The sequence below is a fragment of the Dermacentor variabilis genome, chromosome 6, assembly GCF_050947875.1.
Source record: "Dermacentor variabilis isolate Ectoservices chromosome 6, ASM5094787v1, whole genome shotgun sequence".
NCBI lineage: Eukaryota > Metazoa > Arthropoda > Arachnida > Ixodida > Ixodidae > Dermacentor > Dermacentor variabilis.
The window spans coordinates 133,428,197-133,445,294 of NC_134573.1; the positions used below are offsets into that span (position 1 = coordinate 133,428,197).

At 42.2% G+C, this 17,098-nt stretch overlaps 1 protein-coding gene across 10 annotated transcripts in view; it reads right to left on the reverse strand.

Moving 5' to 3' along the window:
• LOC142585252 (uncharacterized) overlaps positions 1-12,508 on the reverse strand; it is a 55,478-nt gene extending 42,970 nt beyond the window's left edge. For 9 of the 10 annotated variants that reach the window (XR_012829063.1, XM_075695864.1, XM_075695863.1 and 6 more), the window contains exons 1-7: positions 11,593-12,508; positions 10,551-10,648; positions 7,686-7,838; positions 7,422-7,467; positions 7,223-7,310; positions 6,545-6,696; positions 2,253-2,381 (exon numbers count right to left, since the gene is read on the reverse strand). Coding sequence is in view for 9 of the 10 variants with exons in the window: in XM_075695864.1 (XP_075551979.1) it covers positions 2,253-2,381; positions 6,545-6,696; positions 7,223-7,310; positions 7,422-7,467; positions 7,686-7,838; positions 10,551-10,648; positions 11,593-11,820 (894 nt within the window). In the remaining variant the exon portion in view is untranslated. The remainder of the gene's footprint in view (positions 1-2,252; positions 2,382-6,544; positions 6,697-7,222; positions 7,311-7,421; positions 7,468-7,685; positions 7,839-10,550; positions 10,649-11,592) is intronic. The other variant, XM_075695856.1, reaches the window with a different exon arrangement.
• Positions 12,509-17,098: the final 4,590 nt, after the last annotated feature.

The following is a 17,098-nucleotide window of genomic DNA, read 5'->3' on the forward strand; positions in this document are numbered from 1 at the left end:
TTGCAACCCGCAGTGGCTGCGGTATCTGCTCCATGTAGCCGATCGCAGCTTTAGGTCAGCTATCGGCCAATACCAGCTGTCTAAGGAAATTATGAAATAAAGCGTCCGATGACAAACTAAAGCATGCAGAAGAGAGTGAGGACAGGGCCTTCTGCTTGAAGAAAGAGTGTCTGTGAGAAAAATGACTTCGCGATCTGCTTGCGAGTTCCACGCACCGCGTACGACAGCAAAACTTGGTTGCAATGAGCACATCAGCATATGCTACCCACAGACTATGTTGTTTCACCAAGCCCGAGGGGTGGTTCAGGGCCACTTTTGTAAAGCCACAGACACACACACATAAGCACACACACAAAGAAAGCAGCTACTTCTGCCATTGTGTTAATTATGCATTTAGCTACCAACTATAACAAATATGATTATTCTAGGTGCCCTGACAGGTAAGACATCGCTCCCAAAGGATTGCAAGAAGCCTAAAGTTCGTGCTCTGAGAAAATGCAAAATAAAAACACTAAACAAGCACATCTCGTGTTTAATTGAATACAACAAAAAGTACTGAAATATTTACATTGCTAGATGGTTAGTAGCCACCAGGTGTATATCGGTCTGCTTACAGACACCCAAATATTATTATCCAACCTTTCATTTGGTTTTTTTGGTTTCTAAGACCTATGTGCCCTCTTAAATCACTTCATTGACTTATCGCCCAGTGATAATTGCTGCAGGACCACTGCAAATTTTTCATTTAAAAACAAATTGAGGAGCCATTCCACTCTGTGAAGGTGAATGACCAGAGAAGCTGCAGCACATCACACAGGGTTAGACAAGGGTAAATGTATTTAATTTCATCATTTGGTGATGGCAGTGACGATAGCTTTGCAATTACTCTGTTTGATTACTTTGTGATTACATTGATTGCTTCAGTTACAACATTAGACAGGAACTTGGTCAAAGTTAAATCTATACTTGACCATTGTTGAGAGAGTTGGATTGGTGTGGCCCCTGAAACAAAACTTTTCTAGCACAAATTGAGAGAACAATTTTTTGCCTGGTTTTGAAATGCCCCCCATTGATGTCGCCAATGATGATCACCAGGGTAGTGCCACCATGGCTAACCCATGCAAAGTGTGTGGTCATTAACTTCTCTATATCACACTTAAGTGTACCTGGAGATATATGCAAACACATTCTTTGACAAAGGCGAATCGATGCACATACGCCGCTGGGTTAGTTGGTTGGGCCGGATCAGTGTGACATTGCAAGCAATATGTCTGTAACACGAAATGAGTGAACCACTCACTTTTCAGTCCCAACACATCCACACTGAAATCACTGACGACGACCACAGGGGTAGTGTCATCAAAACTAACCCACGCAAAGTGAGTAGCCATGAACCTTACAGGGCTATGAGCCATTGCATTTTTGCTTGCTTACAGGGGTATGAGCCAATGCTTCAGGGGGTATGAGCCATTGATGATGATAGTGTTTTTTGATGCACACGAAAAATACATGGAACCCTAGCTATATGCAGCTTCGGTGTTAAAGTTCACACAAGTCACGAGTATTTTCAATTTACTTATTCTAGGGGCTAAAGTCACATACATTACATGACTAATATCATTTTTCTAAATATGCCCAGAAGTGAACATCTCACACTGAAATGTGGATGCTTCGAACATTTTCTAGCTGCAATTGAGGCCAAGAACTAACATTTCCGGCGTTATCTTTATTTTTGTTAAACATTAGGGTGCCACATGGCTTGTTGATTACTACAGTTATAGCTGACTCTCTACTTCTGATCTATAGACCACGTGTTCAAAATTGCAACTGTTTGATTACAGCAATTACGTTTTGGATTAACACAGTCAGTTCCTATTGCTTCAAATGCAAGTGGTTACATCTGCACAGACCATGCAGGACAAACAACATCAGAACCTAAGCTGTCTGCAATTTCATGAACGTTGGTCGTGAAAGACAAGAATGTAAAAAATTAATTACTGGGGTTATATGTTCCAAAACCCCGACTTGATTATGAGGCGCTCTGCAGTAAAAGACTTCAGATTCAGATGACCACCTGGGGTTCCTTAACGTGTACCTAAATCTAAGTACAGGGGTATTTTTGCATTGTGCCCCCCCCCCCCCCCCCCAAAATGCAGCTGCCGAAGCCGGGATCAAACCTGCTACTTCGGGCTCAGCACTAAGCTACCACGGCGGGTAATAGAAAAATGTTAAAAGAAGAATGAAGCACAGACCTCATGAAGCTGTGCTTTTTCAGTGGCAAACTGGAGGAATCGCTCCAGCTCGGGGCTCAGCCTTGGCAGGTTTAGCAGGTGACGCACCAAGTCCTTGGCCTGGTACTTGATGCGGCGAGCATGGTCAGCCTATGCATTGGCAGAGTGTTAGTGCAAATAAGGCCACTAGGGGAACAGGATACATATTGCAATAAAATAGTGACTGCTTGATTCGAAGTTCTAGTGGAATAAGACACATTTCAATTCATTATCCGAAACTTTATAATATTCCCACACCCCTAACTGGGGCTGACAGCCAGATATATAGATGAACAAGTTGTCTTAGAGGGACCCTGAAATGATTATGACAATTTTCTACAAACGTACTGAGTCTTTAGAGTAGGTCCTTCTGATCATTAATTGACACATCTAAATGCTCCGCGTAAAGCGTGTAATTTATTATAAGGTTCTAAAAATGCACATCACTGCCGATCGCAGCACACTGCTCGGGAGAATTTTAAGCCACCCCTACCCATATGACGGAAATCACCCATATGATGTCAGTGGGGCGAGCTATCCGATTGGCTGACCAGGGCGCATGATCGATAATTTTTCCAACTTTATGGCAAACAAATGATGTTCGTAATAGTTGGAATGTTAGTTAACTTGTTTTTATAAAAAGAAAGTAACATAAAGAGAATGCACAAGAACAATTTTTCAGTACACTTAAGCACTTCCGGCACACAACAAGTGTCGTCTGCTTATGTTACAACGTGCTCCGTCTTTGACGAGAGCTCCGCCATCAGTGTCGGTCTGTCTTTTCGCGAGCTCTATGATTTGACTTTGTTGCGTTGTGGACTGCAAACGTAGCGACTGGCAATATGTCAAGCTGCGACATCGTGTCCCTCTGCAAGCCAGCAGACGAGCGGACTGGTTGCAGCGCATCGGACTGCCGCTATCCGATCGGCGCCAGGATTTGCACGATTGCGGCCGTCACTTTACACCAGAAGATTACTAACGCAATAGCGTTTCGTGAGCCCGGTATTAGGGTAAACGCAAGCGCAAGGGGACAGGGCCTGGCCGTGTCCTCTTGCGTGTCGTTTCAGGGGACGAACAGAAGTGCAAATGTGAATGGTCTGCACGGTGCAGCCACCTGGTGGCATAGAGGTCAACCACACACAGTAGTAGTAACAAAATATATTCTTCTTTGCTTGTGGTGTAAATTTTTCGCAGGAGTGTAATCGTTAACACATTGTTTTTGTAAATGTTTAAAATGTTTTACACTTGCTTAGAGCAATATTAGCTCTTTCTTTGGCTGGTTAAGCTACGAGCCAACGGGTGGCTGGACCGTGGAGACCGATCAGGCAGCTCACGTACGTCTACGCTAAAGTTCCTTCATCAGCTTGAGTTTATGCCTCCACCGTTCGGTCGAAAAGTTCGGCTAGTGGGGGATTACAGGAATACCAGACACGTTCGGCGCTACGACAGAATGATCGCAACGCCCGCTGCTTCGATAGCTCTCGCGTCGACGGCCAGAGGAGAGGTTTCGCGTGGGTGGGGGTGGGCTGCAAAACAACCGGAAGTGGACGATGTGACGTTGCATCGTGACGCAGAACCAGTGAAGGCAGAGCTTAGCCACGATCGCTCGGCGAACGAGTTGAGGGTGAAAAGCATGGCTAGGGAGGAGGGTAACTTGTAATAGCTTGTAGCTCCATTAATACGTAACGCTTCACTGAAATTGTGGTGCAAATGTTCTACATAAGCTGTACCCTACGTGTCTACAAAATTTGTCCGAACGGTTTCAGGGGCCCTTTAATGTTTAAAAAACAGTGCTAAAAATGTACACTGGACAACAGAATAGAGAATAAGACACACGCGGCGCGGCTTTTTTTTTTTTTTTTTGAACAAGCTCGATTGCTTTTTAGAGCCTTACATCAAGCGTACACGCGTGCTCGATGAGAATAAAAGCACTTGTCATTTCCAACACATTGCCCCGTTGTCGTGGGTGAGATTAACATCGTTGTTCACCCCGGTTCAGCAAGCCCATTTCCTTCAAAGATAAGGTTACAAAAGGCTGACTGGCACACCGACTACCTTTTCGCATTGTGTGAAATGCTTCCTTCACTTCCCTTTAATACTATCATTGTGCACAAACAGGATTTTTGTGTAATCAAAGAACGGTTAACACTTGCATTCGAAGCAATGCTTTGCCATGTTTGTAGATTTTTTGTCTAAAGAATCCTGGTGCTCCGATAGCCTTACATTGATGCATCGGCCTGTCTGCCCTATGTACGAAAGGCCGCATGACAAAGGGATTTGGTAAACAACAGCAATCTTACAGAGCACGGGCTTTTTCCCATGGTTTATTTTACAGTCCGTGTTCTTTCCTATTCCTTCTCTCTCTCTTTGGACAGCTGCTCCCACCTTACCAACTTTATTAGGAGCTGGAAACAAAACTTTGACGCCATATCTGGCCCCTACTTTTTTAAATCTGTGTGAGAGAGAATGAACGTATGGTATTACCATTACTTTTTTACTGCTTTCAACCGGGCTACCACGCTACTCCAAGTCGTGTTTGGAGGGCTTTAACTTTCTGAGGATTTTGCTTGCACATGAGACAACGACCGAGTCCTTGAAACTGGCCTCCCTACATCGATGTACCTGTGCCTCAATATTACTGCTCATCTTATGATGACAAGACTTCTTGACTGCCATACCCATGAAGCCGGCTACTACCCCATTTTTGATAAGTTTTGAGTGGCATGACCTGTAGTTCAACAGGGGCTTCTCGCTCCTAAGGGAGTACTGCCAACAGAAGTGGTCTTGCTTGAAGGTTAGCTTTAAATCGCAGTATTGCAGTATGCTTTTTTCTGGGTCTTCATGCGTGAATTTGAGTCCAAAATCGTTTTGTTTAAAAACATCGAGAGTATGTGGCACACTTTCAGGTCTGAGGGATTTGACAAGCACAAGAAAATCACCTACGTACCTAAAAATGCATATAAGATCACCGGCCAAGTGTTTCTCCACTTTTATGTCAACACAGCTAAGAAAAACATTACTTAGGACTGGGGCTACTTTGGCATCTATACAAATACCAGACTTCTGCATGTATGTTTTGCCTTCCCAAACAACGTACATATTTATGAGGAAGAAAGACAGGAGTTCTAGAAAGGATCCAGTGTTAATTTCTGATTCACTTTGAAATACACGCTCACCATTTTTCTCTTCAATGCATTTCTGAACGTACTGCAGGAGCATGTTATGTGGAAGGGAAAAGAAGAAATCTTCCACATCCACGCTGAAACTGGAACATGCTCCCGGGTTATCTTTCATTAGGAACTTTACGACCTCCTCTGAATTAGGAACCTGGAACGGGTCTGCCGCACTAAGTGTCGACAGATGTTTGTTTAAGTATGTAGAAACAACTATCTGTCAAGTGTGGCACTCAGACATGATTGCCCTGAAGGGAAATTCAGGTTTGTGCATCTTGGCTGCAAAGAAAATTTCAAGAACGGGTAGCTCAGCGTGTCTCACTTTCTTTGCTAGCGCTTCTAGATTGAACTTTAACAGCAGAGCTACTGCCTTCTGCTTGCAACGAGTTAGGTTGTTTTTAACAGTCCGAGAATCCTTGGTGACTGTATTGTGGGCCTTTTCAGCGTAAAGTTCTTCAGACGTGACTGCAAAGAACAACTATTTGTCCAGATGCACCCCTTGTAAATGTTTGTCACATAAATAGCTAACCAGAGAGCGAAACCAGTTACTTTGTCCCTTAGACAGCCCACTACTTGCTACAGCATCTATGCATTCAGAAACAGAAACATGTGTCCTATCCTCTATTCTGTTGTCCGGTGTATGCTTTTAGCGCTGTTTTTTAAACATTATGAAAAACCACCAACTCGCCCAATCTGCCGTTCATCTTCAAGCTGTCTTAATTTTACTCAATGAACATTTCAATGTTTTTTTTTTTTTTACGAATGTACTCGTAGCCAGATATAATATGAATAAGTCACTATGATTTGCCTTGATGTATAACGATGTTTGGGCTTTCCAGGGTTAAGAAAGACAGTGTATTCAGAGGTGGCCATGGCCACTGAGACAAATAATTAATAACAGGGTTGATAGTTGCTTTAGTTGATACAGATGCATTGATATAAACTGCATGACAAGACAGGGCACAAGGTAAAAAAGGCGCTCATGCGTTCCCTCTCTTGCATTTTATACCATCTTGTTGCACAGTTTGTACCAATGCAAACAATCCTTGTTAAGAAAAAGAAATGCGTTAAGAAAAAATGAAGGGAAAAGATTCCACTTGCATCAAATGGGCAGCCAGCAGCCAGGGCGTCCTCTATTTCTTGAAGTGCAGATTCAAGCATGTCTTCATATTTGTTGAGTGACTCGTGAAAGCTTGCCTCAGAGATTGATGCTCCATTCAATGTGTCCAAGCGCTGGCCACATCCAACGTTTACTGATGGCATAAGATGAAACAAAAAACACACTATTTTGATCACTATGCAAAGAAGCCTTTAATTTAAAAGCTTATAGAAATATGATCTGGTTTATACATAATGTAAGCAGATCTCCTTCCACAAAAACTTCACAAACGGTGTCATAACAAAGCCACATCAAATAGAAGAACACCTTCACTACATTTGATATTCATCATAGGTATATATTCATGACATTCTAATATTTGCAATAAACATTTACTTTGCTATGTCCGATAATTCATTATATCTGTGATCATTATATTAGTGCTTTACTATATTTCACAGGAGGTCTCATATTCAGCGAATGGATCAGGAGGACTGAATAAGCTGATAAATAAGTAAAAAAGTCATTTATGCATCAAAAGAATTAACACTACACTGGTGCAATAAACTTGTTTTATCGGTATAGAGGACAACACTAAATTTTAATGTAACCTGCAGTTATTAGCATACATATTATGCATAATTCCAACAGTATGAAGAGACGAAAACAAAGCTACATACATCTTCTGGTGTGCTTGACATCCTTGAGATGATTTCTGATTCCTTGAACAAAATACTTGATGTTGAACAACTTCAGTGCTAAAGATGCCTTGAATGGGGATGTCCCAGAAAAGGAGAATATAAGGATACATTTAAGCCTTATGAACATTGATAAAACATGAAAACTCCAAAAGATAAAATTATCTAAATTTCACATTACCTCAATAAGTGCAGATCGGATGTAACGTGCATTTTTGACCAATTTTCTGAAAGTTGGAATGATTCTTGTTAAAATGCGTACCAAGGTTCGTCTATTACTCTGCAAAAGTTATGATTCCTATCACAATGTAAGCATCAAAACATTTGCTGCATTGAAAGAAAAAGCACATGAATGCTAAGGTTAGGGCTTTTTAAAGTTGCCGAAACATAACATGAATTCTAACACTACACCTATCATAATGTACACAACTTTACAATACCATACCCCTTGTCGGATGACGCATAGGCAATGCACATGGGACGAACAAAACCCCTTGCTTTGGGATCCAACATGACAGAGTAGTTGACAAGTATGTGCAGATCATCTCGTATACTTGGCATCAGGATTTGGCTGTCCAGCTTGGGGAATGTTGATGAGCTGAAAAATGAGGAATCGAAAGAAAGCCGCTATGAAACTCAGTATTCCAAAGACCACTGAACTTGCACAATCTAAAGGGGCCATTTCACCGCTTCATAGTAGAACAGGTGTTGCAAGCTGGACATGAGAAAGTACTCTTAACTAAAAGTAGTAAGTGGTGCAGACAGTAAAAGCTCAAAGTCTGATGCAGTTTTGCTTTGGGAGAAAGCAAGATAAACATACAAACACACTAACATTTTAAAGCTTTCAGACCATATCTACAAATCATTGTATATATACGTGGGTAAAGTTATCACTGAATATTTAGCATAGTGTAAAAATATGATGAAGGTGTTTGTTCATGGGACAATTATGTATGTTGTTTACATTGCTAAGTACACAGCATTCTTCAAAAGTATAAACAGATGTTGACTCTCCTATAAGGACCAAAACTGTATTGCCAGTTTATGGTACTGTGGGTAAAGAGATGAATAAAAAATACAGTAGAAGTGGCACACTAGTGAAGGAGATATGGGCCACCTGTGGTTGTCACAAATATCATTATCAGATGCAATAATTTATTCTTCCTTTCTTTCTTTCTTTCTTTCTTTCTTTCTTTCTTATTATCATCATAGGTGTTACAGTGATTATGCAAAAGATTGTTGGACCCAATAGCCACAGACTAGTGCATGGGTCTGGAAGCGAAATATAATAGACATTTGGTACAAGCATAGTGAGATCAGTACAGAGGATGAATGAAACAAATTAGCACATTAAAAACAAAATATTTTTTTAGAGCATGCATAAAAATTATCACCAGTTACACAAATTATCAAACCACAAAGAATAGAACACCAAGTAAGAATACAGGCACCAAATCAGAGGTTCATAGCTAATAAATATGATTTTAGTGCTTTGCCAAAATTTTGTGTTTATTTTATTTTAGAGGGCATGTTGCTCCATGTCTTAACTCCAACAAATTCAAGTAGTCTTTTTCCATATACATTATGTACAGGAGGCAGGTTGAAATTTCCAGCGGCAGTACTTCCGGTAGAATGTGATGAAAAAACTATGGATACAGGGAAAGGATAATTGCATTTCACGACACTGTTTACGTAGATAGCTGTTTTATGCTCACGCATAAGATCAAATGGCAATATGTTGAGTTGATTGAACAATGGCCTGCTGGGTGTATCAATTCTCGAGTGCGTCATGATTCTTAAAGCCAACTTTTGTATGCAACGAATACGGTCAAGAGGCATGTCATACATCCAGCCCAAACATTCAATTTAGTATGATAAATGGCTACTAAATAAAGCAAAATAAAGTATTCGCAATACATCACACTCAAATAGTTCCCGAGCTTGGTAAAGACAGTAGCAGGCTGACGCCAACTTTGCACAGAGCACATCTATATGAGTTTGCCAGTGTAAGTGATCGTCCAGGGTTACTCCAAGATACTTAAAGCCATGAGCGTGCTGCAATGAGGAATCGTTCATGACTATATTTAGCGTGTTAGTGTCAACGACCTTACTCCGTGAATGAAATATTGTGTATTTAGTCTTTCTGATATTAATGGAAAGTTTGTTAGCCGAAAGCTGTTAAGACACCGTTTTGAATTCTAGGTTACCCGTTGCTTCTAAGCCATTCCAATTGTCTGCCATTACTATAATGGCTGCATCATCTCCATACATCAATATTTTTGCTCTGGTTAATACTTTTAATAAGTCATTTCTTATATACAAAGGAAGCAAGAGAGGCCCTAACACTGAACTTAGGGGAACTCCAGTACACACATACTGCTGGGAAGATGTGAAGTCATCAATGACAACTTTCTGCTGGCGATCCCAAAGGTAGCTAGTGAACAATTCAAGGCTACTGCCTCGGAAACCATAGCACTGTAATCTTTCAAGAAGAATTTGATGATTAACAGTATCAAAAACTTTTCTAAGGTCAAGAAATGCAACAGCCACAAGTTCATGGATGTTAAGTGCTGAGCTAACCATATTTAAGAAGCCAAAGGAACACATCAGCTATGAGGTATGAAAGATGATGTGAGATTCAGACATATTTTGACCAGATATATTTTGATGTATGGTGTTAGGGACAGGATACAAGCGAATTGAGTATTGCAGAAGCTGCTGGCAGTTAGTGGTCTAAAAAGTGCAACTGTTCATTGGCACAAAAAGGTGTGATGGACAGCATCATAGATAAAATAACATTTACACCAAACATGTACCATTGTAAGAATTCTGAAGAACTGCAGCAGGCCTGCAAGGTTCATTACTGCCTTTGTATTTATACAACTTGCATTGTGCTATAAATGTTATTCAGCAGTAAGCACTTTGCCTGTCACCTTCTATATCATGAGCCCTGTCATTAGGCTGTTTTTATCACGAGTGACCAGCCACAAATGCAGGCTTGTGTTGGATGCATGCCGGCATTGGTGCACAACACTGTGCTGGCCCCTCTCAGTTGATAGAATAAGCACTTACTGCATTGCAAATCTTATCTTAGCACTGCCACAGCATACGATAGTACTAGAACTCTCAGTGCACATGCGTATGTGTTCAATGTTGCAAATGTGCATCTTTATCACTAGTGGCTGGCACCCATTTGCCTGCATCAAATTTGGAGGGATTATTGGCACAAAAAGTTCCGAAACGCAGCCTGCAAGCGATATATGATCAAACACATAGTCCTCATATCTCATTTCACTGAATTGATACTCACGCTCCTACTTGCTGATAGTCAACAGAGAGTATGCTGATTACTAATGAGTTGATGTCTATGCTCTCCACCCTGTCTCCTATGTTATGAGGTATGGTTACCTGCAGGAGAAAAACAAGTGTAAACTATGTGACAAGAATCTGACATGTTCTCTTGATGTGCATGCAAAGTAATTAGGGCACAATAGCATGACAGAAGCTGTCACCATTTTTCACACACAGTTCACTACAACACCATTAGCAATCCAGATTTCACAGTTGTGACAGCCCAGAGTGCTGTTTTCTGTAAGAGTAGTGAAAGAGGCACAACCTTGAGGTAGTAACTAAACAAGCAGACAAAGCTGTGATGGCATCTAAAGGGAAGGAGAAGCGGTTAGCAAATTTATGCTGCTCGTTTTCACCGTGTTCATGAATTAGCAAGCACCTGCGAAGGTGCGCACAACCAAAGAAATCAACATATTGGCCATGTGCCTAACATATTACCAGCTGCAATGATACAGCTCCGAAAGCTAGCAGAATCTGTTTTCCCTCAGAGCAAGTTTTCAATGTTGTCTTATTTACTAACATAAAGATATTGGTCAAACAAGCTCGGTGACAAAGCTCACACAAATATGCAACATGATTATGGCACTCTGAAATGCCTGTTGTGCACTGGTAGCTGAATAACAATATAAGCTCCTTATGTGTGTCTTACGTCAAGCATGCAAAAAGTGAAGCATTCGTGTATTATTATTTTTTTCATACATGCAGCTATATATGAATACAGGTTGACGCTTTAAATGAGCACAGGTATGCCCAAATGTTATGATAAGGACAGCCCTCTTAAAATCCCAGTGCAGTACTACTGGCTAAGCTTGACTTTCGTGGCCACGTAATCACAAACAAATCAAGTTACATGATGTTCGCACCACCCATGCGCCTAGTTCTCATTTCCAGGACTGAGCGGCAGAATTCGGCGTGAAAACGCTTTTACACGCGCTCTGAAATCTCATCAACACGCGCGACACAGCAAAACGACACAACGTAAAAGTGAGAGTAGCGCTCACGAGTGGCATCGGTCCGTGGACTTCGTTGCACTCGGCTATGAGAATAAAATCGTTGTCTTCGTCGACGAAGGGGTTCTCTTCCTGTGAGAAGAGCATACCACTCCAGTCGTGTCGAATGGCCTCCTTGCTCACGGGGTCGTCGTCAAAGTCGAGGAAGACATCGGCGTGCTGCTGCGCCTCATCGTCCCGACTGCCGTAGGCCCGGGCCTCCGAGTAGTGCCCCAGCATGCCAGGACCTGAGACGTAACACGGAGACGACTTTCCGCGCTGCTGGGCACTTCGCACGCCTCTTCGTGTTCCCTGTCTTTGCGTCACCAGAGCTATCAGCTGTCAAACATGTCGGACAACGGATCTGACTGCGCCCGCACTGTTTACACCACGCGGTAACGCTGAGAAATGAATAGGCTTCTCAGATCCGTCCGGCATTCAACGCATGGTAACTCCACTCAAGGCGCCCAGACAGCGCGCAGCTACTCTAACACAGCCACGGCCAGTCACACACAAGCACACATAGTGTGCGCACCGCTGTATGACATCGACACGAAAGGAGACGACGAAGAAGAATGGAAACCATCAAGCGTAAACTACCAACATCTTCCAGCTAAGTGACGCACAAGGAGTGAGCGTGCTCCACAGTTGTGATAACAGAGAAAATCCTCACAGATTGCGCGGAATCCCTCCCCCGAGTCCGGTGCTGCAACTGTCGTCGCTACCGTAACGCCTTTCCTATCAAGGCGACATTCATGATCATACTGCGTTTCCGTTCTTGTGACCAGTCTTTCGCTGTCGCGCGCCCTTACATAATGCGCGGAACACAAGATTATTTATTATTTGATGCACTCAAGAACGCCCAAGCAGTGCGACAAGCTATGTCCTTTAGAACGCATACATACGCTTGCAAAACAAAAACTGCGACTTAGGCACGTGATTTGCGGCGTTGCCAGACCGCCTCGTGAAATCGGCTAAGGGCGACGAACACCCACGTGCGCCGGTTCGTTGGTTGCTTCTTCCAGCAACGCAGCAACGCAATACGTTCAAGAACTTCGGGAAACGCTGTCACAAAAGACTGAAACTTGCTCCACGGCCACTAGACTGGACCTGCCATTTATTTATTTATTTATTTATTTATTTATTTATTTATTTATTTATTTATTTATTTATTTATTCTATAGGCAGGATTGAGCAGATACAATGCAAAAGAAAGAAAGAAAGAACATTGAATATACATTCGCTAAAAAGATATGGAAAGAGCAAAAAAACGATGCATCATTCAGACATAACTCTCACTTTTGCGAGGAACACTTCAACGTTGGGGCTGTCAGCAACGTCCCTCGGTAACAAATTCCAGGCTGCTATGGTGCCGGGACAAAATGAAAACTTGAATATATCAATATTTATACGATACTGTTCGAGCTGTTTGCCATTATTGCAACGAGTGCTGGCGCGAGACACAGGGGTTATGTAGGGAGACAAATCAATTGGTAAAAAATCATGATACATGACATACAAGAGCTTCAACTTTGATTCGGCCCGCCTAGACTGCAGGGACTCGAGTCCAAGAAAACCCATCATTTCTGTAACACTGTCAGTTCTCCTGTACCTATTACAAATGAATATTGCAGCCATCCTCTGTATTTTCTCTAGCCTGGTAACATTCTGTTTCGTATGCGGGTCCGACAATAAGGTTGAGGCGTACTCTAAACTGGGCCTAACGTGGGTTTTATAAGCCGTCAGCTTAACTTGGAGCGCCGCGTTGCAGAGCTTGCGTCGGATGGCTCGTAGGGCTAGAAATCATTCAACGCGCGACATTGCGCGCGCTGCACAAACGGACACGAGGTAAAAGATGGCAAGAAAGAAAGAAGAAGCTTCGAGGCGGTACGTCGGTTCGAATGCAACAATGGAACAGCAATTCTCATCATGTATCGTGGGGTTTCCGAACGGACACTTGTGGCAAACGCTTGTGGGATTGGGTCTTAACGAATCAGTTCTCTTGCTTAAATCCGAGAGCACATACTTTCGTACGGGGTCAGTCGCGATCTGCCCTAGGTCTTACGTTTGCTACCTCGAGCATGTCTGTCATCTCCTGCAAGACTGTAGACTCCGGAACTAACAGTGATCACCTCCCTATAATTTTTGAACTGCTTACCCCGTTAACTAGTTTAGATAGTAATGTGCGCACTTTTGTTAATTACGAAAAATTTAAAAATGCATTAAAATCAGCTTTACACGCTCAGGAGGGCATGGAGAGGGATATTAAAGCAATGAGCCTATGTTCCATTCTAAAACAGTCATAAAAAAAAACTCAGTTTGTTGTGCAATCTACTAAGGGTGGATCATATTGTCCCTGGTGGAATTCTGACTGCGAGCGAGATTTTAGACGTAGAAAAGCAGCGCGGAAGAAACTTTTATTCAACCAAAGTCCTGTTAATTGGGCTGATTATACATATATAGCTACTACATCTAAACGAACAGTCTCAAAAGCTAAGGAGGATTATGATTCCAAGCACTAAACATACCTTTCGAAGTCTTGCAATAAAAAGGCCCTTTTTAAATTTCTTAGATCTCGTAAAGTTATACCAGCGCCCGTGAATGTTGATTCTGTCGTTCTGTCAATAAAAGAAGTATCGGAATCACTTGAGAAAATTGCTCAAGGACTTGCGCGACGTTTCAGACATAAATTGCCCTTAAGCCTAAAGAAACCCCCCGTGGCAGACGACTTTGAGATAATAACAGCGACAGAGATTGAACGCATTATTATTTCGCTGCCAGCGTCATCCCCCGGTCCATATGCAATTACAACAGGAATGCTAAAAGTTTTATTTGATTATGCGCCTCAGGACCTCCTAAACATAATGAATTTCTATCTCAAGAATGCATGGGTTCCAAGAGATGTGGAGAGTAGCTAAAATTATTCCACTATTAAAGAAAAAATCAGCTTGACTTGACTTTGACAACATAAGACCAATTTCTCTTACTTCCAATGTCGTCAAATTAATAGAAGGAGTTCTTCATGGCCGTATAACAAATTTTATGCAGGATGACACCCTTCTCAGTCCTTGCCAGATTGGATTTCGTCCCGGCCACTCCATATGGTGCGCCCATGTAGACTTAGAGAGCCGCGTTAAACTTGCTCGCCGCAAACGAGAGTACGCAGCTTTGGTGACGCTAGATGTATCAAAAGCCTACGACTCTGTAGAACATTGTATTCTATTCGATAAACTTCAGTCTACGAATTTCCCAAAATATATAACCGCTTGGATCTATGAATTTATAAGAGATAGAGAGTTTTATTGTTACCAACACGGTATTTCGACGTCCAAACACAAGCAGACAAGAGGTGTACCACAGGGTTCCATTCTTTCCCCTATATTATTTAATATTTTGCTAAGCACAATTCCTTTGTGTCCGGAAGTACACGTTTATGTTTACGCGGACGATATCGCATTTTTTACGTCCGCAAATAATATACATTCACTACAACAGTCGTTGCAGAATTACTTAGGAATTCTGGAGACATGGCTAGAGGGGTTATGCATGTCGTTAAATATTAGCAAAAGTGCGTTATTGGTATTCCCATTAACTGCACAGGTGCATATATCTTTACAATACCGACAGGAATTCATTCCTCAAGTTGACGAAGTCAAGTACCTTGGTGCCATTTACGATGGCAAACTCACCTGGCGCAGTCACATTGAACATATTAAAACAAAGGCATAACGAGCCGTAGCTATGCTCCGCCGGCTCAGCCACCGTCGCTCTGGACTACGCAGGGATACCTTACTGATGATCTATAAAATGTATGTTCGGCCCATATTAGAATTCGGCTGCGTGATATTTTCCGGTGGCCCCGCCTACAAAATTAAACCTCTGTTACTTTTAGAAAGAGAAGCTCTACGGTCATGCCTTGGGCTACCTAGATTTGTTGCCAACGCTGTCTTATATCAGGAAGCTCATATACCCACCCTAGATTGCAGATTCCGCATGCTTACGGTTCAGACATCTTTAAAAATTTATGGCTATTTAAAAAGACGTACGCAATATGCTTTTATCACTGAACCTGCTGAGCTTTTCCAAGTATCGTGGTCGAGATTCCACAGTCCTCAGATAGTATTCGTACAAGCACAGTTACAAAAACTGGATGTATCCATATGCCAAGTTTACCACTCAAATGATGCCTTTAAAGACCTCCAAATTGAGTTCAAGGACATATTTCCTAATCAAGCTAAACTATTACCAAGGCGAGATTTAATTAATATCTTACACGGTCATCTGCACCAGCTATCCACTGACAGCGTAATAGCTACTGACGCTTCTGTTTGCAATGAGAAGGCAGGAGTGGGGATCTTCTCTGAATCTCTTCAATGGTCCTACTCCCTTCGCCTTCCCGAATTCACACCTATATTTCAGGCAGAATTATTAGCGATTATATTAGCATTACGAAAACTCCCCCAAAAAGACCCATTAGCTGTTATCGTGACCGACTCGCTATCTGTATGCACAGCACTAACTGCATCTTTAAATTCAGCAATTCAAAGAACATTTAGTTCGATGGTACCTCCGTACTTACGAAAAGTATGTTTGCTTTGGGTACCGGAACATCGTGGGTTGCACTTGAGTGAAATGGCCGATTCACTCGCACGAGCATCCCTGAACGGCCCTATCATATCTGTTTTGCCGACATCAGCTTATGTCACCGCGGCTAGGTACAGAAATTTCGCTATATCTCAACATTCCGCAATATCCATGCTAACACCGTGTTCTGAATTCCACCACCTTGGCTTCCCATGGAATATTAATTGGTGTCCTTCAAGGCAATTGGAAGTATCTTTTACAAAATTGAGATGTTGTATACCTCCTCTAAATTTTTGCTTACACAGGTCTGGTCTCGCTATGTCCCCTCTATGTTCTTTTTGCAGTGCACCTGAGACTATCGAACATTATTTTCTCTCATGCCGCCGCTTTCTAAGACAAAGATTTACCAAACTTGCCCTATCGCTAACCGCGACAAGCATTCTTTCTTTTGGGGCAACTTCACTGGGAACCAGCCACAGGGATGCTTTTCTTGCAGTTTACAATTTTATTAGAGTGACAAAAAGAGTACCTTGCTGATTTTCTACAATTATCCATAGTTTCTATTCTTTCATTTCTTTACGTTAAATTATCAAAATTCTTACAATATTTTTCATTGCAAGTCTAAATTACAGTTCTATCGTCCCACGCTCCACTATTCAGATCTAGTTTCTCTATACTTCTAACCTTACGGAAAACCTCCTGCTTCTTGGCCAATCCCCCATAGTGGATACGCGCCACTGTCTGGGACACAAGACAAGACAAGACAAGTGCCAACGTGCCCCGAAGCACGAGTGAGACGAAGAAGAAGCACCGTTCTTGAGCTTGAGTGGTCGGTTCGAGCTACCCGTCCGCAAGGTGCGAGCAAGGTGCAAGCAGGAGGCCTGGCGAGCTGGTGTTCGGATCGCAATAGTGAGCTAACGGGATTTTGGCTAAG